General features: G+C 44.8%; 1 protein-coding gene across 1 annotated transcript; it reads left to right on the plus strand.

Annotated features, from left to right (window-relative positions):
* The first annotated feature begins 7,173 nt into the window (after positions 1-7,173).
* On the plus strand, positions 7,174-8,584 carry LOC123066500 (chitinase CLP-like). Its single transcript, XM_044489568.1, has one exon. It carries the CDS (start codon positions 7,216-7,218, stop codon positions 8,485-8,487), a length of 1,272 nt encoding a protein of 423 aa, XP_044345503.1. The 5' UTR covers positions 7,174-7,215; the 3' UTR covers positions 8,488-8,584.
* Positions 8,585-26,168: the final 17,584 nt, after the last annotated feature.

The raw sequence follows: 26,168 nt of genomic DNA on the forward strand, positions 1-26,168 counted from the left end.
TCTCGTCTTTCTTCCTTTTTCTAGCCCTCCGGATCGAGCACAACTTCGGTAAGGAGACGAGGCCCGAAGAAAAAGTTGAGCTCAGATGAAAAGTTTGAGATCACAGCAATCGCGCGTGACGGCGAATCGATTGAACCCATCCGGATAAAGAACGCATTTGTTGCTCAGCGCGGGGTTCTTGTTAGGGACAAGATCCCGATCAGCATCCATCAATGGTATAAGCCTAAGGAGGAAGACCCTCAGGTGTCTTATGTTAGTGATATGCAGAAAGATGATCTTTAGACTGAGCTGAAGGCAAATTTCACCCTACCGCCAGAGGAGGATCCGGAGAAGCCAGTTAAAGAGCAATTAATCAAGTCCTGTGCTCTTAAGGAGATGGCAGGCCTATTCAGGAGGTGGATGAAAGAGCTGAAAAAGTTTGTCGCCAAAGAAGAGACACCAGAATTCATCGGCAAATATGAGAAGATCATAGATCACTGGCCCGCATTTCTGGCCTACACAACATTGGAAAAGAGTAAGAAGATGTCGGCGACAAACAAGCAAAATGCTGCGAAGAAGAAGTTTCACCATCGCACGGGGTCAGGTGGCTACCTGCAAGCCCGGCCTAAGTGGTCCAAGGCTGAGAATGATCTGCTTGATAAAGGGATCAAACCGGAGACAATGAGATGGCCACACCGTTGCCGGACTTGGTTCTTCGCGGCTGGTGGAACCTTGGACCCTGTATCAGGGAAGTGCCGTTGGACGGACGAGCAACTGAAAACACCAGTCACAAGGCTTCGACAGTATATCCATGCAGCGCAGCAAGGGACGTTCGTTCCAGACAGGGAGAAGGACGAGATCACAATGGCCCTCGAGAATCCTGAGCACCCTGGACGAACACGAGGCACGCCAGGCTCCATTCCGTGGAAGGTTGGTTTTCCGGACGCAGGGGGTTACAAAACCCATGAGAGGAGGAAGAAACTAGAGCAGAGCCAACTGCAGGCACTGCACGAAAGGGTAATCGGGCTAGAGGAACGAGAAGCAGATCACAACAAACGACCTGCCGAAGCTTCCCCCGAAGCTACCCCGCCATCTCAAAGGAGAAGCAGCGTGGCTTCCACCGAGCTGCTTCAGCCGGAGCATGTCTTGACGGCTCCTGCCAGCTATCCCGTGGATGCTATCACAGGGGCTCAAAATTGCCACCTTATGACGCGATGGATGAATTTGAAGGTCGAGGCAGCTGTTGGCTCTGTTTATCCTACTGAACACGGTGCAACTTTTCACTGCCGGCCGATTCCAGAAGGATATGCCAGGGTGATGGTGGATGAAATAACAGAGGGATTTGAGGACCTCCAGCTTGACTATCCTACCGGTGAAGGGGAGACTAGGCTGGGTTCTGCTCTGAAGACTCCATGCCTATGGCGGAAGGAGCTCATCAACCTTCCGAACTGGACGCCTCCGCCTCCTCCTCCTCCTCCGGCGAGTCAGGGCACTCCGCCTCCTCCACCGCCTCCTCCTCCGGCGAGTGTCGATCAGGGCACTGGGCCTCCTTCTCCGGCGCGTGGCGGCACTCCGCCTCCTTCTCCGCCTGCGCCGGCGCGCCCGAGCAGCCAGCAGCCTCCTCCTTCTCCGGCGCGTGGTGGCACTCCGCCTCCTTCTCCACCTGCGCCGGCGTGCCTAAGCAGCCAGCAGCCTCCTCCTTCTCCGGCGCGTGGTGGCACTCCGCCTCCTTCTCCGCCTGCGCCGGCGCGCCCGAGCAGCCAGCAGCCTCCTCCTTCTCCGCCTCGCTAGCAAGGGCGGAAGAGACCCGCCATCGCCCCGGCTGCTCCGGCGCGTCGTAGTCCTTCTCCTCCACCTTGTAAGCAAGCACGAAAGAAGACAGGCGCCACAACTGCTCCGTCTGCTCCGGCGTCTAGCAGTACAGCCAGCAGAGGCGGGAGGCAATACAGATACGGTCCACCTCTCAAGCCTCTAGAGAAGTTACCGTATGAGAGGACCGAGGAGGAAAACACGACGATCGTGCGGGCCCATGTGAAGGACTTCTTTGAAGGGGTGAACGCAAAGAGATATCCACCTCCGGAGGAGAAGGTAGATCCGGTGAAAGCAAAGCGCACTATCGATGCCCTGAGGAAACCACCAAAGTCTCCGCCGAGAACCAACTATGAGCGCATTACTGAACAGACATATCTCAAAGCCCAACGGTCGGGAAGTACTGTCAGTGATAAAAGGTTAAAAGAACGAGCAGCTGGGAAAAAAATGCCCAGCTCGGCGAACAAGCATAGTAATCGTGCCCCCCGCTCAATGTGTCTAGCGGCGACATCGTCGCTAATGCTCCGGGGATGGTGGCCGGTTATGGCAATCTTGGAGATTACCTGCCTGACGATCAACTTCCAGATTTCTTGGAGGTGGACGAACACAGATACGAGTACGGGAAGCCTCTCGTCAAAGATGGAAAATCTCTAACAACTTTGATGCGAAGATTCCATGATTGGTACATGAAAACCTGCAGAGAGTCTGAGGGGACGAATGCTTTGTATCTGAATATTAAAGAGGAGCACGAACTCGTTGAAACTGATCTGTTGACTGTTCCATTTGACGAGTTCTTCGTGTTCTTCAATCAAAAGTCCCTCGATAAACTAACGGTCTTTTGCTACTGTCTGTAAGTACTATTTCTGTCATTAAGTCTCTATATATAGCTCGGCTCTTTCATTGCATGTATTTATAGTTAATTATCCTCACTATATTATGCAGATTGAAGATCATCGAGTGCAAAAAACAAGAAATATATTATATTGGGTTCATTAACACAAATATCATAGAGTAATTTCTGGTTGAAAAGGACGCCGAAGAGGCCGAGGGGTACTTGCTACAATGGTTGATCAAAAATCAAAACAAAGATTTAATACTCTTTCCTTACAACTTCAAGTGAGTGTTTGTAGTAATGTAATTGATGAGTTATGCATGCGTGCGCAGATTCCACTATGTTCTTCTGGAGATTAAGCTTGAGCGGGGAGTAGTAAACGTCTTAGACTCGAGACGAAAAGATCCCCAAACCTATGCGGACATGACTAAAATGCTCAACAAGTAAGTTCAATCGATCATTTATCGCATCATATCGGCAACTTTTTGTTCATTTCCTGATATCTCAAGTAATAATAATTATTTTCTTTGTCTTGCAGGGTTTGGAAACAGTTAACCACAGAAGTTCCGGGACTGCTGAAGGAGCTACGATATACATACCCGAAAGTAAGTACTACTAGCTAGCTAGTTGCGCGCATCTCCCGTTGATTCTATAGCTGTACTTTCATCAATGCCATTTATAATGCTTCATTATCAGTTTGATTGACCTTTATTTCTCGTAAAGTGCTTGTGGCAGGAACAAGGGAATGATTTCCGTGGATACTACTTGTGCGAGTTCATCTACAACGTGATTTTGAAAAATAAGCGGGGCTACTCTAAAAGACAATATGAAGTGCGTAAGCAATAATATTCACAATTTCATTTTATTACACCATCATTTCTGTTGAGTTTCATTCATATATGTATTAACCCCCTTCTTCAAATTAGACGTGGCAGATGCGGGATGAACTCCTAGAACAAGATCGCATGAAAGCAATTCAAGATGAATTGGCGGGATTCTTTCTTGACCACGTCATCAATAAAGCCGGAGAATATCATGTGGAAATTGATTTCAAATGCTAGGGGATTGTAAGAGATTTTACATATTGTATATGTATGTAGCCAGTAGCGTCAGATAGATAATACGAAAACTTGTTGTTCGATCAAAATCTCGGAGAAGGAGAGGTCGATCGATCACTTCTCTCGGTATGCATGACGAACTTCTGTACTTAATGGTTCCCTTCATTTTCTTACTAGCTAGCGTGTCGATGGCCTCTCTATGTATAGTACGTAGCGTCGACCAAGCACGGACATAAGAGAGGACACTTCTCTCTATTAATTAGCTAGCTAACACAATATATTAAACACCTAAATTAACCCCCCAAAACCCCCAACCCCCCCCCCCCCCGCCCCTTCAAAAAAAAAAAAACCACGGCCACTGAAATGTTGACGTGTGGATGCCTTTTGGTCCCGGTTGATGCCACCAACCGGGACCAAAGGCCCTCCTGCCTGGGCTCGGCGCACCGGCCACGTGGAGGCACATCTGTCCCGGTTCATATTAGAACCGGGACTAAAGGGGGGGGGGGCATTAGTAACGACCCTTTAGTCCCGGTTCAAGAACCGGGACTAAAGGCCCTTACGAACCGGGACAAATGCCCCTTTTCTACTAGTGTGTCAAGACGATCGTAGTTTTCGGATTAAGAGCATGGCATTTTTATTTTTAATAGCATGGCATTTTTATTATTAGGATGATGGCAGATTTGTTGTTAACAAGATGCCAATTTTATTATTTGAGAGAGTTTTATAATTAAGATGATGAAAATTTGCATATTTATTGGCATGCCACTCTTTGTTATCATATTAAATTTGGAAATTAGAGAAACAACTGTTTTATAAAGTAGCTTGGCAATTTTTTTTCCAGAGTACATGCCATTATTATAAATTTATGTGTTTCCATGTTTTCTACTATAAGATAATGTGCACTTTTAACAATAAGATAATACGTCAATTAACAGTAATAATGGCCATGAACAGTTGATCGTGCATAAGACCATCAATAACATTAAATACACGCCCATTATGATACCTCTCCTAGCACGAAGGGCAAGAAAACCACACATGAGTAGGGTGTTATCTCCCCGATGAGGACCCCAACTATATCTGGCCATGGGCCGGGTCTAAAAAAGACCATGGCAGAAAACTGAGGCCCATGCCCTCCCAGACCCTACCATCGGGCCTACTTTTCAAGCCCAAGCCCGACCCATCTGGTAAAAAGCCCTCAAAAGCCCTTAGGGCTTAGGGCCGTGGCCGGGCCTCTTCCTGAAAATGCCAATATGCCAAGCCTAAGCCCGTACAGGTCCTGTTGGTGGGCTCAAAACTTAGGCCCAAGCTCGGCCCACAAGCAAGCCCATCAGGCCTAGGCCCTGGATTTTAGGGCCGGGCCTGAGATGGCCAGGACTAACCCCAACCTATATAATCCTTTATGCGTACTTCCATTTGCTTATTCGGTAGACAAAATGCTCCTACTTTCATACCCCCTAGTATTACCAGGATTTTATCCACGACAATAATACAAGTGTGGAAAACGGTGAGAATGTTATGACTAACCAGGCTCTCATTTTTTTTATTAGCATCTATCATAACATCCTGTGGCACCGACCATAGACAATTTCTCTCAACTAAGTCAGCTTTAATTTTAACATCTCGTTAGCTTCTAGAAGTGTAAATGATTTGAATGGTTTATTCACGTATGTTTTATTTACAAAGTTAGGCACTTTTCAGTTCAGTTTAATCTAGTTAGCATCAGCACAAGATTAATGACATGGAAAAATGTATATAATAGACTAGGAACATCTAGCATATATGCAAATGGACCAAAGGCACATGTCAACTGAGAGAGGTTCACACCATGAGAGCGTTCACAGAAAACTCTAGTGCTATAGCGTCATCATCCATGGTGGTGAAGACAAGGTGATCGTCCGTCATAGAGGAAATGGGCGGACATACCTCACTTGGTGCAGGTTCTCAAGGGACACGGTTTTGGAGGGCTGTGCACGCAGGCGCCAGGATGGTGTCGCCGGACAAGCAACGCAACACTACGAACTTAGACAGAGCGTGTGCATTCTGTTTACTGTTGTGTCTATTCTATATATAGCCTCTCTACTCTGCATCTCCTCAACATAGAGAGGACACCCGGGAGAATGAAAATATCCAACTGACACGTGATGGAAGAACTCTCTGAAAGTGGAAAACGCGTCCATAGTAAGATCGAGTATTAACACATACACCCAAAGGTAGGCACTGCCCTGCCATGCAAAAAATTAATAGTTCTTACAACAAGATGCATAACATTAAGCTAAACTCGAATGCGATTCACCAAATTTGATGTGGGTTGCGCGGCATGAGGACGACGGCCCCGGAGTTCGAGGGCGGCGTCACCACGATCCACCAGATCCTGCCCCGGAATCGCCTGCCTGCGCTGAAGCCCAGGACTTGCCCATCGTCGGAGATGTGGAGGGAGATGGGCGGGGATGGGAGGAAGAGGAGGAGGAGGATGCGATGGCGCCGGAGCGCTGCTTAAATAGCCGTGGCCAGGCCATGCAGAGGGCCGGTTAGCCGCTTCAATGCGGCGCAATGGCCGGACTTGGTTCCTCAGGAACCTGCGTCCGCATTGAAGCAGTTTCTACCAAGAGGTCGCGTCGGTCAGCGCCGCCCTCCCTTCCTCCGATCACATTGCACCATCAATGCCAGCCTTGGTATGCTCTGGGCCGGTATGAATGCGGCGCGGTAAGCGGCGTGTTCATCGGAAGGAAAGCGCGGGAGGGGCGGGTGACGGGTTTTTGATGGGACAGGGCGGTCAGAAGCGGGCGTGGGAGCGGTCCGGACTCCCGCAAACCTCTCTCATGTTTGTGTCCAGTTTGCGGGAGAAATCGCGTCCGGACCTCCCTACGGACCGATAGAGGACTGTGTTGGATGACTTCGGCGGTTCGGACGGTTGCGAGAGGTTTGATGGTTGGGGTTGGAGATGCCCTTACCATGCAAGTCAAATAAAACTTTCAGATTTGAGAATTTTAGATTTGTGCCGAGACCCATAAAATATAACAAAAAATATACTCCAATGAATTAGCACGAAATTGCCTGTTCATAGTTGATAATGAAGAGTATGGAAACATTTCCACCCATCAATCTTGTTTCCGTTTAAACCAGTTGCTCATTGTCAGTCTCGATTCTGCGGATGCTTGATTGATGGCGTGCATCGGAATCCTCCTCGTCGGTGCGATGTGTCAGAAGGTCAATGCATCTCATGGAAGCACCTTGCATGGGCTTTTCACTCGGTCAGTCAGTCTCACGCTGCATCGATCACGCCCATGCATGCACACCTTCCTGTGCACGCCGCAGCCAGATCCGACACTGTGGCAGTCGAAAACAATTTAACTACTACTCGTAGTACACTCCTCATCGTCAACGGGAAATCGCCATTAATTCCGGTGCCGAGACTCGAGAGATCGCACATGCCTCACCTCCAGTATATAAAGAAGGTCGCACCCACCAACGGAATGACACTCGCAAGTTAAGTCAACACTCAACACCAGCACCAAACCTCTCCGGCCAAGAAAGATGGCGCGGCTCCCCCTCCTGGTCCTGGCCGTCTCGCTCGCCGTGCTGGCGTCGCCGGCGTCGTCCAAACGTGTTCGGTCGGTGCTCGCTCCGGTCACCAAGGACCCCGCCACCCGCCTCTACACCATCCCATTCCACTACGGCGCCAACATCGTGGTCGACACCGCCGGACCGCTCGTCTGGTCCACGTGCGCACCCGACCACCTGCCGGCGGCGTTCCCGTGCAAGAGCGCCACCTGCAGGCTCGCGAACAAGTACCACGTCCCGAGCTGCAGCGAGAGCGCGGCTGACAAGCTCTGCGACCACAGTCACAAGGTGTGCAGGGCCTTCCCGTACAACCCGGTCACCGGCGCGTGCGCGGCCGGGGACCTGATCCACACCAGGTTCGTCGCCAACACCACCGACGGGAAAAACCCGGTGAGCCAGGTGAACGTTCGGGCCGTGGCGGCGTGCGCGCCAAGCAAACTCCTCGAGTCGCTGCCGCAGGGCGCCTCGGGCGTGGCGGGGCTCGCGGGCTCCGACCTGGCGCTGCCGGCGCAGGTGGCGTCCGAGCAGAAGGTCTCCAACAAGTTCCTCCTCTGCCTCCCTCGCGGCCTCTCAAGCGACCCCGGCGTGGCCGTCTTCGGCGGCGGCCCGCTCCACTTCATGGCGCAGCCGGAGAGGGACTACACGAAGGAGCTGGCCTACACGCCGCTCGTCGCCAAGAAGGGCAACCCCGCGCACTACATCTCGATCAAGTCCATCGCCGTGGAGAGCGCCCGCGTGCCCGTCCCGGCGCAGGCGCTCGCCACCGGTGGGGCGGTGCTCTGCACGAGGTCGCCCTTCACCCTGCTCCGCTCCGACGTGTTCCTCCCGTTGGTGGACGCGTTCACCAAGGCCCTGGCGAAGCAGGGTGCGCAGGGCGGGCCCGTGGCGAAAGCGGTGAAGCCCTACGCGCCGTTCCAGCTGTGCTACGACACGCGGACGCTGGCCAACACGCGGACCGGGTACCTGGTGCCGGCCGTGACGCTGACGCTGGGCGGCGGGAAGAACTGGAGGATGGACGGGTTGAGCTTGATGGTGGACATGGGGCCCACGACGGCGTGCCTGGCGTTCGTGCAGATGCAGGGGGTGAAGGGCGGGGACGGAAGCGCGCCGTCAGTGCTCATCGGAGGGTTCCAGATGGAGAACACCGTGCTGGAGTTCGACATGAAGAAGAAGCGGCTCGGCTTCGCCAGGCTGCCGTCCTTCACGCAGTGCAGCCACTTCAATTTCACCACTCGCAGCGCCTAGACATTTTATGGTCGCTGACAATAAATCTGTATCTCTACTGAAGTACTCCTATTCATTACTGGATGCTTGTTATTGATCTTGATCATGGTGTTCGGCCTGCGATATTTGTCACGCGGTTCCACCTTGCTAAGAGATATTCACCCCATTTAAGAAAATTGCACTTGTTTGTGTGTGGTTGATAAACAATTGGGCAAGTAGCAAAACTGTTACCCTCTTTCCTTCTCTTTCTTTTTTCCATTCGGGTATTAGTTTTACCTTTAAGTCAAACTTTCTAAACTTTGTAAAGTTTTCTCTTAAGTCAAACGTCACATGATATTTTTTCTTAAGTCCAAATTTATAAAGTTTATCTACAATAACAAATAAATACAACAAAATATTCAGGAAAATTAATCTGGAGCCCCGCAGGATTTCTCAGACAATTTTTCTGTTCCCCATTTTTTGACCAAGCAATGTTATTTCCTTCTCTCTCTCTCTCTCTCTCTCTCTCTCTCTCTCTCTCGTTATGCGTGACTACATTTTTTTAAGAAAAAATTGCCCAAGGTGAGACAAAACAGGATTCAATATCAGTAACACCCCCCATTTAACAGTTGAAATCTAAGCTATTTGACACTGCCTTACTATTGTATTAGTATAGAGAAACATCTTTTCCTATTTGTTTAGTAGGGGTTCCCTAGTGCAACATTTGTTGTTTCACTTCACATGCCTCGGGAATGTTCTAATGACAATGAGGATGACGTTGGTGATGGGATACATGAGGCACTAGAAGAGATGCGGTCAGAGAGGTAGGGCATGTCGACAAAGAGGAGGTGGCGGGTCATCTCGAGGTAAAATCCGACCACCTTTTCATAGTATTCCCGTGTGAGATGGGTCGGGGAGGGGGGAATGCACATGTATAGGCTATGCATGCTAAAGTTACTAGACTACTCGTTCTAAGTTACCATATTTCTTATGTTGTAGTTACCAGTCTGCCCATGCTGAAGTTATCAGGATGATCATGTTGTAGTTACCAAGCTAATCATGTCATAGTTATCAGACTTCTCATGCTAAAGTTACCAGGCCGCACATGCTATATTTATCAACACAACGATTTTGTGGTTATCATGATGCACATCCTATAATTACCATATGAGATAAAGATAGTTATCAATTTCCCGTGCTAAAGTTTGTCCAAAGTGGTAGGTCACATTAACCATTGTAATAGTCATGTAGTTACATTAGTGTTTGGCTAGTTTGGGATCGATAATCGTCCATGAGTAATCCAACAACCATCATATTGTTCGCCAATAACAACACATGGAGCACTATGGGTAAGTCTTATAGTACCGAGTGAAAACTTTCAACCTACAAAAACATTGACACTTTGCGAAAGAAGTTTACGTTTCATGCCCGGTAACTTCTATGTAAACATCAATATTTTACGTACCACATGCCTGATAGCTTACATACCGCATTTTGATACTTTTGATTAAAAAAAGATCGCCAAAACATAACAACATGAGATCTAGTTTGGAAGGTCTCGTCGCAATGGATTTAATGATATTTTTTTTGAATCGGGCCAAGGATTGGGATCCATTTTTTATACCCAATAACTTCTGTGTAAACAACATGATAAGTTACATATCACATGCATGGTAATTTACGTAGACAAAATATGGTAACTTTTGACCCCCATAAAAGTCGTTCAAACATACCAACATGGGATTTACTTTTTAAGGCTCCTTGCAGAAGATTTAATGGTCAAAACAAATTTTGAATTGGACCAACGTATTGAGCTACAAAATATTTGAACTTTCAAAAGGGGAGAATTTAGGATGACATCATATTTTGTCCTATAGAGCATGCATGCATGTGCACGTGGGGAGAATGTAGAGGGGGGGGGGGGGATTTTTATGCCTTGTAAGTTCTATATAAACATCATGATAGCTTACATATCACATAAGCGATCAGTTATGTAGCGCAGTTGTGATAACTTTTGACCCAAAAACTTGTTGGAATATACTAACATGGGAACTAGTTTTGAAGGTATCTTCAAAGCAAATTTAATGGTGAAAACGGGTTTGAATCGGCCCAACGGTTTGAACAACAAATATTTTAAATTTTCCAAATGAGAAGAATGTAGGATGACATCACCTTTTTTTTTGTTTTCTAGTGCATGCATGCGGGAAGAAGGAGACGAAGTGGTCATATTTATCTCTATTAACATAATGTTGCCCAGATAGTGAGGTCCAAAAAAATTTCATAGTGGATGATATTGATATATTTTTATAAATATGATTGAGCTTTATAAAGTTTGATTTATAACATAAACTAATATGTGAAATAAACAGATACAAAGAGAGTATAATCTCTACTCCTAATGGAGCAGTTGGTGAATAGTCTGCCGGTTATTTTTCGCTGGTTTTTTTTGTCTCACCACTTTCGTTGGTTTTATTTCGCTGGTTTTATTTCGTCTCCCTCCCATCTGCTTTTTCGCTTCACCACCCACATAAACCCATCAGATTAGTTACCATATATTCGTGCTTGATCTGGCAGGTGTCGGTTCAATTTAATCATGTAAATATTTGATAATTAAGAATTCAAAAATAATACCATATACAGAAGATCACCTTCCAAACAAATCACCTCCCTCTCCGATTTATTTCTCCCATCGATCTCCTTCCATACTAATAAAGTAGGCATTACATTCCTAACGAAGAGAGAAAATAAAAAAAGAACCCCCTACCAGCACGACCCCTCCCACGCCTCCAGTGCGCCGCCACCCGCCACCACGTTGCTGCGCGCCAGCCCCCACCTCCAGTGCGCCGCCTCCAGTGCCCCGCCACCCACCGCCATGCTGCTGCGTGCCGCCGGGCGCGGCGACGGTGATCTCCGGCCAGATCCGGCTGAGGAGGCGAGTAGGAGTCGGATCCTGTTCCAGGGACGGTGTGGAGATGATCTAGGAGGCGTGGGAGGAGGTCCAACGGCGGGGCTTGAACTCCAAGTTCTTGGCGGCGGCGTTCCTCGCCGGTTCCGAGCAAGTGAGATCCGACAGATTCTGCGTCTTGCGGCGATGGTCGTGTTATCTCTGCAGCGGCAGTGGCGAGTCGGCGACACACAACTGGCGCCGCGCTCCGTAGGTCAGATTCTCTCATCCCTCACCCTGGGATACCCCGATCTCTCTCTCTCTCTCTATGTGTGTGTGTCTGTGTGTGTGCAAGGAATCTTAATTAATTGTTTGCTTGGAGTTTAGGATCCAAGTACGCCCCTCTCTGTGGTGTTCACTGATTTCTTGGAGCAACGACGTGTTGTTGGAGTTGCCGAAGCATTAGGTCGAAGGAAAGATGACGATGAAGGACACACAGAGGAGTGTGAGCGGTGATGGCAGCAAGGTTACCGGCAGGTATGCATGCATTAACTGACTGTACAATGTTCCTGTGTGATGCTACTGGTTTTAACGTTTGTACTGTGATGCCACTGGCAGTTTAAATAAATCTGCTATCATTTGGGATGTGAGTTGTCACAACTTGCTGTGCTCTGGTGTTCGGCTCAAAATTGCTTTTGGGAATGATTCCTCTGAATAGACTACTTATGCTTGACATTTTACTTTTGTTATTTCTATTTGTAACTCAATTTTGGTATCCTGTCAAATTAAGAATACTTTTTCTGGATATGGTAGTTGAGAATAGTTATGGTATATGGCGGAGTTAGCCCATCCTCACCAATAACTCTTCCTCAGGGATTTGCTAAACTAGAGTTAGTAATGGGGGTATTGCAGACTGTTTTGAATTATGGGGCTATTGCAGACTTTAGAAGCTGAATTAAATTTTTGTGCAATTGGAAAAGGTGTATACAACTTGAATTCATTAGGTAGTATAGGAGAGATATGAAATTTTAAAAGTGTCAGTCAGATTTGTGTGTTGTTTTGGGTAGTATTCAGTTTTGTTCCATCTTAGAGGCCAATAATGCACATGTGATATTATCTACATTATTCAGTTTATACGGCTTCCCATATTCCAATGGTTGTATTTTGCTAAATTGCCCATCTACTTACTGGAATTCTCACAAATAGAAGTGCAGTCAGAAGGTAAAAAGGATGGTATGGTATGTCTCCATTCACATGGTACTGAACTGTTAGTGATGCTTTGTGTTATTCTGCAGACTTGAATTTAGTTTCTATGGTTTTCTTTTTCTGTTCATAGACGAGAGTATAGTCTGAAGGGAAAAAATGATATGCTCTCAAGTCTCAAGGGTGTGCAAGAACAGTGAGATTTATATTACTGAACATATTGTTAACAATTTGTTATTTTGCAGACTTGCTCTCAGTTTTTATTCTTGGCAGGTGATTCTTCATGATAATTTTTCGTAGAGGAACATTTTTGGTAAGCATATTGTAATATTGACTCACACCTTTTTATTTACATGTAAAGATAACCAATTGAAAATTTTAAATTTTAAATGTACATTTAACTTATTTTGTGAAATAACATCATGTCCTTCAGATAATTTGATTTCCCTCTATGATATTCTTTGGCTTTAGTATATCTTAGGACAAAGTTGTCAGGAGTTCTATGCTTCATAACCAAAACATAATCTCCTTTTTGTTATTTGATTTGCATCATGATGTGTGCCTATGTTCCCCTGTCGCTTAAAAAATTAATGCCCGATGCAACGCACGTGCATATACCTATCATGACAAATAAACCTCATCATGAAAGCATTTATGTACCTATTTAATTTGCGATGGCAGGGTGGCACCGAGAACGGGGATCGGTGGTGCTGGTGTCGGTGTTGCGGTACAAGGCAGGATGCGGGACATGACGGCCATCCGTGTGAGGCAGTCGGCGGTGAGGGTTTGTGGCATCAGGAGGAGCGCCCGCGACACCTCTAGATTCAAGGTGTTGGCCCGAGACCACCGAAGAGGGAGGAGATGTGGTTAGTATTTCCAGAGGAAAAAAAGAGTAGAAGAACAAGAACTACGACCATCTCGGGTTTCAGGTACGATGGAGCCGGCAGCGAAGCGCATGGCGCTTGCAAACATGATACTGTGATAGTGGATGCCGCCGATACCCTCAACTACGGCATCTGCTACCTCCCTCTCAAGCCACCAGTCTTCCAAGTGCATACGCTCGTCGTCCATGCTAGGCCGATCCATCACAAGTTTGTGTACCAATAACACTGGAACGTCATTTCTGCTCGGGTGCAGTGTGGCTTCGGTCATACCATGTGCTCGCGGTTCCGCGACAAGATGATGGCTGCAAGGAGGTGCCATGTGTGTCACGTCCGGTTGACCAGCGGCTATCACTGGAACATCGCACTGGAGAGGCTAATGGAGTCCATTCGAGTGTCCTGCGCCAACGCCGCCCACTGCTGCACACCGCCACGCCGGCCTACTACGACCCCCCCCACCTCAAGGCGTGCCCTCACGATGTCGTGCTACTGCCCGCAAGCGGACTGCGGTTTCGCTCGCTCCACGGCGGTGCTCCTGGACCACTTCGCTGACGCGCACGGGTGGCCGTGCACGACTGAGCTTCGGGCCTGGGTCTGCGTCGAGGTCCAGCTCTGTGACGGCTTCAAAGCCTTCTCGACCCGTGCCAAAGGCTGGCAGTACCTGTTCCTGCTGAAAGTGGCGTTGAACCCGTTTGGCGGAGCGGTCTCCGTGCTCTCACTGCATCCTTGGGTGTTGTCGGCGGTGCCATGTTCTTTGAATTTTGAAGCCAGACTCAGGTACTGCTGCAACATCAACCACCGTGGCGACATGTGCCTCGGCCATAACCACGAAACTACGTTTAAAGTAGGGTGCACTGATCTCTCCGGTGGGTTGTCGAGCTCTGAGTACTCTTTCTGGTTATTCCTGACAAATACGTACATCCACATGACATCCGTACTATCATGGCCAGTTTCGACGTAGTACGTGTTTCTAAAGGACTATCATTATGTTGTATTAACAAATCTGACTTTCTTTCTTTTTCATATTGTGCAGGATTCAGATTTATGACGAGGACACAAGTAAATTTATAGTATCCATTGTGATGATACAAGAGAAGTAAGCATAGATGCGTATTTTGTTCAATGTGATGATACATGGGAGAGCTCGGCCTATGCTGCTAACTGATCTGCGGCGGCGCAGAAGGAGATTTCAAAAGCAGGGCAAGCGAGAGTGACTGTTCTATTGATGGTCAGAGGGAGGGCTTGGCAAGAGAGATTGAGGGAGCTCTACTACCTCGATCTTGGCATAGAACCTGATGGCATCATGCCCAGGTAAGATTTTTCTATGTTCCAACTCTGGCACTCGTTGGTCTTTTACTATCAGAGCTTACAAAATCTTAGATGCTGCCTACAAAAGGCTGAGACACAATATTTTGATTGCAGATTGTATATTCTTTAGTAATATGCAAAGACTAAGTGAGAAACACAATGTTTTGATTGCAGTCTTGCAGACAACATCTTGTTCAGCAAGTATATGCCTTCCTATGCATGTATATCCTGACTGGATTGTAAGCCATTGTCGAAATTTACTGGTATTGAAACAGAAGGGCATATGCTCTTAATCTCCCTTTAATCTCAAAATCTACCAGTAGGTTATGACATAAATCTTAGAGATCTTAATGATATGTATTGACCTGCAAGTCTTAACTTTTAATGATATTTTTTAGTACATTGTTCACCTTTTAGTCAACTTCCTTATGGATGTATTTCAAATACAACTTTCCCATGTAGTCAACCTTGAATATTAATTTATTGGAACCATTTAGATTAATTACAAGAAGTAGTCATTATATTTCTACATGGGTTGAAGTGAAGCAAATAAACATTATCCCGTTTAATTCATGTAAAGTTCATGCCTATCATTACTAATGGAGGTGGCACCTTCAAACATGAGAAATTATGCAGTATATCCATTTATACATGGTAATATTTATAAGTAACGCTACATTTTTAAATCTCATCTGTTAATATGTGAAATTTATGGTTCAGATATTTTAATCTATGTGGTCAAACGTGATGGCTTGTTTGCTCTTTTGTTTGAAGTATTTAACACTCCAAATATATGACATGTTAAACTATTTGCTCCGTATGTAGTCCGCGTTAGAATCTCGAAAAAGACTTATATTTAGGAATGAAGGGAGTAGATAGCACCTGTATAAAAACGCTTTCAGGTGTTATCTATCGTTTGTGATGTAGTGCAAAATTGTTGTATATTCTTAAACCACCTTCTTTTATTTTGTGCATCAGATGAGTCAGTATAGGTCATTGAATTACATTTTTTTATCTAAATACATTGCAATTAAAGTGGAATTCAATTTTTCTACACATCTGAAATTTGACATGCATTATGTTTATATACGCAATAAGTAAGTTTTTAAAAAGCACGTGCCAATTGAGTAAGTCTTATTGGCAGGGAAAATAGGCTATGTGTGTGTGTTAGAGAGAGAGGGAGAGAGAGTGAGGAAGAGGGAGGGAGGAGAGTGTGTGTGTGAGGATTTGATGGTAAAAAAGGTCACCAATGTCGTAATATTGAACTCTTAAAGTTAATGTGACCCCGTTGCAACGCACGGGCGTTCTTCTAGTATAAGAAAGATATGAGTTTAAACATTTCAAGTCTTATTCCAAGTTCCAAATTATTTAAGTATAAAACATGTAAATAAGTTGTCTAGTCATTACCAAAAGAGTTTTTCAATTAATTACTGTTGACACTAGGGCCCTGCTTTTCTAATCTGTCATAAAGCATGGCCCAAGCACGGTCAGACCTAGATGTGTAGGGCTTGCGGTGATTATGTGCCGCCCAGGAGCTCCTATATGTCGCATTAAGCGACAAATAGGGTGATGACGCACATGCAGATCCCCCGATTGGGCCAGCCTGTTGGCTAGCGCTCATGTAGTAGTACGACATGATATACAAATCCAAAACAAAAGGTGCCTCCACCAGGAATCGAACTCCTGACAACAACAGGCGGCTGTACGAGTGTTGCTAGCTAGTGGATCACACGAGAGAATAAGTAACAAATGAACAATGCGAAATACTAATAACAAAATGCCTTGACAGATCCGAACACCATTAAAAACCTTCAAACATTTCTTCAAACAGTGTGAACAATATTTTAGAAGGCAAATAATCGAAAATGAGAACATTTCAAAAAAACATTTTTGAACATTTTCGAAAAGTGCAAACATATTTTCATTTCTTAACAAAAACTGATAACAAGAAATATTTTAAAATTTTGAACAATTAACGAAAAATGTGAAAAAATTTCAAAAATGCACACACTATTTCAAATTATGATTTTTTTAAATGGAAGATGTTTTCAAATTCTGACCATGTTTTGAAAAATACGAAACTATCATAAAAACATGAGCAATTTTGAAATCGGGAGTATTTTAAAAATTCTATTTTTTTTCTTTTTTGAACAGGGAGAACATTTTGGGAAATTTGCACACATTTAGGAAAAATGCAAACACTTTTTGAATATATGAACAAATTTAAAAATAGGACCATGTGTAAAATTCAGGAATATTTTTTAGAAACAGGAACCTTTTATAAATTTTATGAACAAATTTTCTGAGCAAGAAAATTATTGGAAATTTCTGAGCAATTTTTGAAAACACAGACATTTTTTGAAATTTCATACAAAAAAGTTTAATCGACGAATGGTTTTTGAAAAACAAAAAATAATAAACGAAAACCAAAAGAAAAGAAGAAAGAAAAAGTAACAAAAAATTGAAAAGTAAAAAAGAATCAACGAAAATAAAAAAGAAGCACCTAACATGAGAAAGGAAAAAGAATAGAAAAACCTTATAGACGCTTCCCAAAACCTAGTCAAAACCAGTCAAGGACCTTCTGGAAGGTTCCTAAAATCGATGTCTCTCTTCCATGATCCTTGCTAGATGACCAATATTTAGCAATAGAAAGGAAATTGGATCCTAGAGAAAGCTTATAGAAATCGGCAACATGTTTTGAAGTTTGCCGAGCAACCGCACACTCAAAGAATAACTGATGGATACTTGCAGGTTCAACACAAACTAGAGATTCATTTTTTTTCATTCCCTCTCTTTTTTATGTTGTCCTTGATCATAAGCTTGTTATTAGCCGACAACCATAAGAACACATTTATCCTTGCTGGTACCACAAAGGACCAAACAAAAGGAACAAAGACAAGTTGAACACCTTTAAAATTTATAATAGTATAAAGAGAGCTAGTGGTGTATTCTCCCTTGGATTCGTACTGCCAAATGAGAGCATCATCACCATCTCCCTTGGATTTGCTCTATGGAATACCAAGATTCCATAATTTTTGGAGTGAATTTTCTCCTAAAAGTAAGCTTAATATTATTCCCATACCACACCTCAGGAAGTGTAATGCATTGTTGATGGAAAATGGAATACAGGGGCCTAAATTTTACAGAAGTGGGGATTGCCAACAAGGGTATCTTCTCAGAACCTGATTTCCATGCCATTACCCACCTTGGGGATGCATGCATCACTCGGATGCAGAGGCCGGGGGTGATCATCCTTTTCCAAAAACTTCCATTACCCACCACCCATCTGTATCCTAGCTTAATTGCTTTATATGCCCACATCACCACTTTCAAGAAATTGGAGGGATCCCGCGATTTACATGCAAAGTGGTTAAGAGCATTTATAATGTACTTTTGGTCTACTATGGTCCTCCAAATTTTACAATCATCTTTGATGTATCTCTTCACCCAGTTACCAATAGGCAAAGATTGACATCTCTAAGATTGGGGATCCCTAGTCCACCAAATTATTTTTCAAGCAGACCAAGTGTCAATTGACTAAGAGTAATTTCCTATTGCCTTCAAAATCACTCAAGTGGCAATGTGCCACCTAGGCATTGCTGTGATCAATGTTCAAGAAATCGTTAACTGGTAGCTGCTTGGTCAGTTTAGGAGTAAGGATTAATCGGTGAATCAGCCTATTAACTGGATTAATTGGTCGACCATTAATCGGTCGATTAAATAGGAACTTGCCAACATATATCTAGATTTATTATGTATTATACCATACTCTCATGCTCCCAACTATGTAGTATACCAAAACATGTTGACGTACCACTAGTAGAACAAGGACCTAATGTTCAGCCATTTAGTCCCGGTTTGTAAATTAACGGCACTAATGTGAGCATTAGTGCCGGTTCGAACGACTATGCATTAGTCCCGGTTCGTGTTGAACCTTTAGTACAGGTTCGTGTCACAAACCGGTACAAAAGGGGTGGTGGCAGGCTGCCGTCAGGCCGGGGACCCACGAGCCCCTTTAGTCCCAGTTTGTGACATGAACCGGGACTAAAGGTCTAACCTATAGTGCCGGTTTGTGTCACAAACCGGGACAAAATGGGTCTAACCTTTAGTCCTGGTTGGGACTATGGTCAAACTACTTATTTAAGAAATATTTCTGTTACTAAATACTAATTATTTTTTAGAATAATAGTTTCAAACTCAAACGGTGAAACATGTGACTTCATGCTCAAGCTAAATTCCTGAGGGTTAATAAGATTGACAGCTTACTATTGTCAGGTAAACAACACATGCAGACTTGGAAACTAGGGGGAATAGAACTCGGAAGTTAAGCGTGCTCAGGCTGGAGTAGTGAGAGGATGGATGACCGACCGGGAAGTTAGATGATTTGGAATGATGAGGGGTGATTAGAGCAATGATGAGCGGTGATTAGAGACTAAATCGTCAAATAATTCAGAAAATTGAAAATCAGAAGAAAAAAATTCAATTTTTTTTCAAAAAAAATCACATTTAAAAAAAACCCAAACCTTTAGTACCGATTGGTGTTACCAACCGGTACTAAAGGTCCCCCAGACCTTACCGTTTGATCCTCATTGAATAACATTTCTGATTCTTGCTGAATAACATTTTGATTTTTGTTGAAAAAACATTTCAGAAAGAAGAGCGTAAGGGTGAGGAGCTGTGTGCGATTGACTTGTTTAAGGCCACCCACAACAGCAAGAAGCACATGTTTTCGGAGCCAGTCAAGACTGCTATAGTAAGTCACTCCATGCTTTGTCCAGCCAGTTCAAACTTTTGTGTACAAACCTCAGCCCTATTTGATTCATAGCCAGCTTTGATGTTGTTGGATGCTTTGATGATTTGATGCCGTTTGATTCGGAGCTAGTAAAGAACACACGCTATGTTCCATGCATGCCACACCACCGCGACGAAGGATCGAGCGGCCTCGTGTATGGTGGGATACATGCCGAGCGAAAAGTGGCGGCCGACGTTGCTGAACTCCACCGTGAAGTTGCTGGAGGGCATCACCCTCACGCTGAAGAACCGCGTCTTGCTCTCCGGGGTCTTCTTTGGCGGCATGGCGGGGGGGGGGGGGGGGGGGGCGGCGCATTGGTTTGACGACGGCGGGGCTGGGGAGGAAGGCGAGGAGGTGGTGGTTTCCATTGCGGTTGGTGTGCTTGACAACGGCAAGGTATGACTGTTGGGGGACGTAGCATGCAATTTCAAAGAAATTCCTACACTCATGCAAGATCTATCTAGGAGATGCATAACAACGAGAGGGGGAGAGTGTATCTACGTACCCACGTAGACCGAAAGCGGAAGCATTTGCCAACGCAGTTGATGTAGTCGAACTTCTTCTCGTTTCGACCGATCAAGCACCGAACGTACACTAGTAGAAAAAGGACCTCATGTTCAGCCCTTTAGTCCCGATTTGTAAATTAACCGGTAGTAATGTGACCATTAGCGCCGGTTTGAACGGCTATGCATTAGTCCCGGTACTAAAGGGGTCGTGGCAGGCCCGAGTCAGGCCGGGGCCCCATGAGCCCCTTTAGTACCGGTTTGTGAGACGAACCGGGACTAACGGTCTAACCTATAGTGCCGGTTTGTGTCACAAACCAGGACAAAATGGGTCTAACCTTTAGTCCCGGTTGGAGACACATATCTTTTTGCATACGATGTCGAAAAATACATATAATATATCAAAAAATGCAGCACAAAAATTCGCATCCGATTTTGACAGCCTACGGCCTGTTTGCAAATTTTTAGAGTCCTCAAATTCTAAAAGGAAAAAAAGATATGCTCAAATTTCAGTTTCTATAATTTTCGTTAAATCTGGTCAAATTGTGGTCAAACTATGGTCATACTAATTATTCAAGAAATATTAGTGTTAATAAATAATTATTTTAGTTTTTTGACTTTTGGTCAAATTGTGGTCAAACCATGGTCAAATCTGGTCAAACTATGGTCAAATTATGGTCAAACTACTTATTCAAGAAATATTTCTATTACTAAATAATAATAATTTTTTAGAATAATAGTGTTTCATACTCAAACGATGAAACATGTGACTTCATGCTCAAGCTAAATTCCTGAGGGTTAATAGGATTGACAGCTTACTATTGTGAGGTAAACAACAAGTACAGACTTGGAAACTAGGGGGAATAGAACTCGAAAGTTAAGCGTGCTCAGGATGGAGTTGTGAGAGGATGGGTGATTGACCGGGAAGTTAGACAATTTGGAATGATGAGGGATGATTACGGCAATGATGAGCGGTGATTAGAGACTAAATCGTCAAATAATTCAAAAAATTGAAAATCAGACAAAAAAATTCAAAAAAAATCATTTTTTTAAAACAAACCTTTAGTACCGGTTGGTGTTACCAACTGATACTAAAGGCCCCCCAGACCATCGCGCGGGGTCGTGCCACATGGTGGGCCTTCGGCCCCGGTTCGTGCAGAACCGGTACTAAAGGGGGTGGGGGGACCTTTAGTCCCCACCCTTTAGTGCCGGTTACAGAACTGGCACTAGAAGGCCTTATGCACCAGATCTATAGCCCGGTTCTGCACTAGTGTACACATATGAAAATCATAGAGAGGAGGTAAATTTATTAATCCTAGCTATTAAGGAGCGGGATGGGGCTGAAAGGGGTTATGAGCCAAAAATGTGGGCTTTGTCCGTCCACCCGTTAATGGGCTAGCAGGGATTAATCAGCTTGGCAACTGATTAATCGGTCTAACTAGTCCGTTAATGTGCTATCTATTTTCTGTTACACCTATGCATGATCACTAATATTGTTCCTACCTTGTTTGCTGTCTTGGTAGGCAAATTTTGAGAGGAACACGGACTTAGAGACCATCAAAACCGCGTGCAAAGATATTTTGCAGAAAAATTCAAAGAACAAACGCCACCAGATCAAGAAGAAGTATTTTGATACCATAGCCGCAAACAAAGTCAACATCAAGTCTCCGGTGCCAGATCTGGCGGATGGTGAATGGCAAGCTCTGGTGGAGATGTGGTCTACCCCAAGACACAAGGTTTGTCTCTGCTTTGTTTGCTGCTTTATGTTCTGCACATGATATGCTAGTGCTAGATCATGCTGACAGTTTGCTTTTTTGTAGGAAACATGTGTGTCGAACAAGATGAATCGAGAAAAAGTCGTGTACAATTAGAGAACTGGTTCCAGGCACTACACAACACACATTTTTGCCACTGTGAGAACTTTTCTCTAGAGACCTTACCATTTGATCCTCGTTGAATAACATTTCTGATTCTTGCTGAATAACATTTTGATTTTTGTTGAAAAAACATTTCAAAAATAAGAGCGTAAGGGTGAGGCGCTGTCTACGATTGACTTGTTTAAGGCCACCCACAATAGCAAGAAGCACGGGTTTTCGGAGCCAGTCAAGACTGCTATAGTAAGTCACTCCATGCTTTGTCCATCCAGTTCAAACTTTTGTCTAGAAACCTCAGCCATGTTTGATTCACAGCGAGCTTTGATGTTGTTTGATGTTGTTTCATGCTTTGATGATTTGATTTCGTTTGATTCGGAGCCAGTCAAGAACACACGCTATGTTCCATGCATGCCACACCACCGCGTCGAAGGAACGAGCGGCCTCATGGATGGTGGGATACGCGCCAAGCGAAAAGTGGCGGCCGATGTTGCTGAACTCCACCGTGAAGTTGCCGGAGGGCATCGCCCTCATGCTGAAGAACCGTGTCTTGCTCTCCGGGGTCTTCTTCGGCGGCATGGCGGGGGGGGGGGGGGGGGGGGGGGGGGGGGGGCGGCACAGTGGTTTGACGACGACGGGGCTGGGGAGGAAGGCGAGGAGGTGGTGGTTGCCGGTGCGGTTGGTGTGCTTGACAACGATGAGGTAACGACTACTGCGGGACGTAGCATGCAATTTCAAAAAAATTCCTACGCTCATGGAAGATCTATCTAGGAGATGCATAGCAACGAGAGGGGGAGAGTGTATCTACGTACCCACATAGACCGAAAGTGAAAGCATTTGCCAACGCGGTTGATGTAGTCGAACATCTTCTCGTTCTGACCGATCAAGCACCGAACGTACACTAGTACAACAAGGACCTCATGTTCAGCCCTTTAGTCCCGGTTTGTAAATTAACCGGCAGTAATGTGACCATTAGTGCCGGTTCGAACGACTATGCATTAGTCCCGGTACTAAAGGGGTGGTCGCAGGCCGGAGTCAGGCCGTGGCCCCATGAGCCCCTTTAGTCCCAGTTTGTGACACGAACCTGGACTAAAGGTCTAACCTATAGTGCCGGTTTGTGTTACAAACCGGGACAAAATGGGTCTAACCTTTAGTCCCGGTTGGAGACACATATCTTTTGCATACGATGTCGAAAAAAAAGTATAATATATCAAAAAATGCAGCACGAAAATTTGCATCCGATTTTGACAGCCTACGGCCTGTTTGCAAATTTTTAGAATCCTCAAATTCTAAAAGGAAAAAAAGATATGCTGAAATTTTAGTTTTTTTAATTTTCGTTAAATCTGGTCAAATTATGGTCAAACTATTGTCAATTATTCAAGAAATATTAGTGTTAATAAATAATTATTTTAGTTCTTTTGAGTTTTGGTCAAATTATGGTCAAACTATGGTCAAATCTGGTGAAACTATGGTCAAACTATGGTCAAACTACTTATTCAAGAAATATTTCTGTTACTAAATAATAATTATTTTTTAGAATAATAGTTTCAAACTCAAACGGTGAAACATGTGACTTCATGCTCAAGCTAAATACCTGAGGGTTAATAGGATTGACAGCTTACTATTGTTAGGTAAACAACAGGTGCAGACTTGGAAACTAGGGGGAATATAACTCGGAAGTTAAGCGTGCTCATACTAGTGTAGTGAGAGGATGGGTGACCGACCGGGAAGTTAGATGATTTGGAATGATGAGGGGTGATTAGAGCAATGATGAGCGGTGATTGGAGACTAAATCGTCAAATAATTCAGAAAATTGAAAATCAGAAGGAAAAAAATCATTTTTTTTTTAAAAAATCATTTAAAAACAAACAAACCGGTACTAAAGGTCCCCCAAAGCACCGTGCGGGCTCGTGCCACGTGGTGGGCCTTGGGCCACGGTGCGTGCAGAATCGGACCTTTAGTCCCCACCCTTTAGTGCCGGTTACAGAACCGGCATTAAAGGGCCTTATGAACCAGAGCTATAGCCCCGTTCTGCACTAGTGTACACATATGAAAATCATAGAGAGGAGGTAAATTTATCAATCCTAGATATTAAGGAGCGGGATGGGGCTGAAAGGGGTTATGAGCCAAAAATGTGGGCTTTGTTTGTCCACCCGTTAATGGGCTAGCAGGGATAAATCGGCTTGGCAACTAGTTAATCAGTCTAACTAGCCCGTTAATATGCTATCTATTTTGTGTTACACCTGTGCATGGTCACTAATATTGTTCGTACCATGTTTGCTGTCTTGGTAGGCAAATTTTAAGATGAACACAGACTCGGAGACCATTAAGACCGCGTGCAAAGATATTCTGTAGAAAAATTCAAAGAACAGACGCCATTAGATCAACAAGAAGTATTTTGATACCGTAGCCGCAGACAAAGTCAGCATCAAGTCTCCGGTGCCAGATCTGACGGACGGTGAATGGCAAGCTCTGGTGGAGATGTGGTCTACCCCAAGACACAAGGTTTGTCTCTGCTTTGTTTGCTGCTTTATGTTCTGCACATGATATACTAGTGCTAGATCATGCTGACAGTTTGCTTTTTTGTAGGAAACATGTGTGTCGAACAAGATGAATCGAGAAAAAGTTGTGTACAATTAGAGAACTGGTTCCAAGCACTACACAACACACATTTTTGCCACTGTGAGAACTTTTCTCTAGAGACCTTACCGTTTGATCCTCGTTGAATAACATTTCTGATTCTTGCTGAATAACATTTTGATTTTTGTTGAAAAAACATTTCAAAAATAAGAGCGTAAGGGTGAGGCGCTGTCTACGATTGACTTGTTTAAGGCCACCCACAACAGCAAGAAGCACGGGTTTTCGGAGCCAGTCAAGACTGCTATAGTAAGTCACTCCATGCTTTGTCCAGCCAGTTCAAACTTTTGTCTAGAAACCTCATCCCTATTTGATTCACAGCCAACTTTGATGCTCTTTGATGTTGTTTAATGCTTTGATGATTTGATGCCGTTTGATTCGGAGCCAGTCAAGAACACACGCTATGTTCCATGCATGCCACACCGCTGCGTCGAAGGAACGAGCGGCCTCGTGGATGGTGGGATACGTGACAAGCGAAAACTGGCGGCCGACGTTGCTGAACTCCACCATGAAGATGCCAGAGGGCATCGCCCTCACGCTGAAGAACCGCATCTTGCTCTTCGGGGTCTTCTTCGGCGGCATGGCGGGGGTGGGGGGGGGGGAGGGGGCGGCGCCGTGGTTTGACAACGACGGGGCTGGGGAGGAAGGTGAGGAGGTGGTGGTTGCCGGCGCGGTTGGTGTGCTTGACAACGACGAGGTAACGACTGTTGGGGGACGTAGCATGCAATTTCAAAAAAAAATCCTACGCTCATGCAAGATCTATCTAGGAGATGCATAGCAAAGAGAGGGGAGAGTGTATCTACGTACCCACGTAGACCGAAAGCGGAAGCATTTGCGAACACGGTTGATGTAGTCGAACTTCTTCTCGTTCCGACAGATCAAGCACCGAACGTACAGTAGTACAAAAAGGACCTCATGTTCAACCCTTTAGTCCCGGTTTGTAAATTAACCGGCAATAATGTGACCATTAGTGCCCGTTCGAAGGGCTATGCATTAGTCCTGGTACTAAAGGGTGGTGGCAGGCCGGAGTCAGGCCGGGGCCCCACGAGCCCCTTTAGTCCCGGTTTGTGACACGAACCGGCACTAAAGGTCTAACCTATAGTGCCGGTTTGTGTCACAAACCGGGACAAAATGGGTCTAAATTTTAGTCCCGGTTGAAGACACATATCTTTTGCATACGATGTCAAAAAAAGCATATAATTTATCAAAAAGTGCAGCAGGAAAATCCGCATCCGATTTTGATCGCCTACGGCCTGTTTGCTAATTTTTAGAATCCTCAAATTCTAAAAGGAAAAAAAGATATGCTCAAATTTCAGTTTTTTTTAATTTTTGTTAAATCTGGTCAAATTGTGGTCAAACTAATTATTAAAGAAAATATCAGTGTTAATAAATAATTATTTTAGTTTTTTTGACTTTTGGTCAAATTGTGGTCAAACTATGGTCAAACTACTTATTCAAGAAATAGTTTTGTTACTACATAATAATTATTTTTTAGAATAATTGTGTTTCAAACTCAAATGGTGAAACATGTGACTTCATGCTCAAGGTAAATTCCTGAGGGTTAATAGGATTGACAGCTTAGTATTGTCAGGTAAACAACAAGTGCAGACTTGGAAACTAGGGGGAATAGAACTCGGAAGTTAA

This window comes from Triticum aestivum, chromosome 3B (assembly GCF_018294505.1).
Source record: "Triticum aestivum cultivar Chinese Spring chromosome 3B, IWGSC CS RefSeq v2.1, whole genome shotgun sequence".
NCBI lineage: Eukaryota > Viridiplantae > Streptophyta > Magnoliopsida > Poales > Poaceae > Triticum > Triticum aestivum.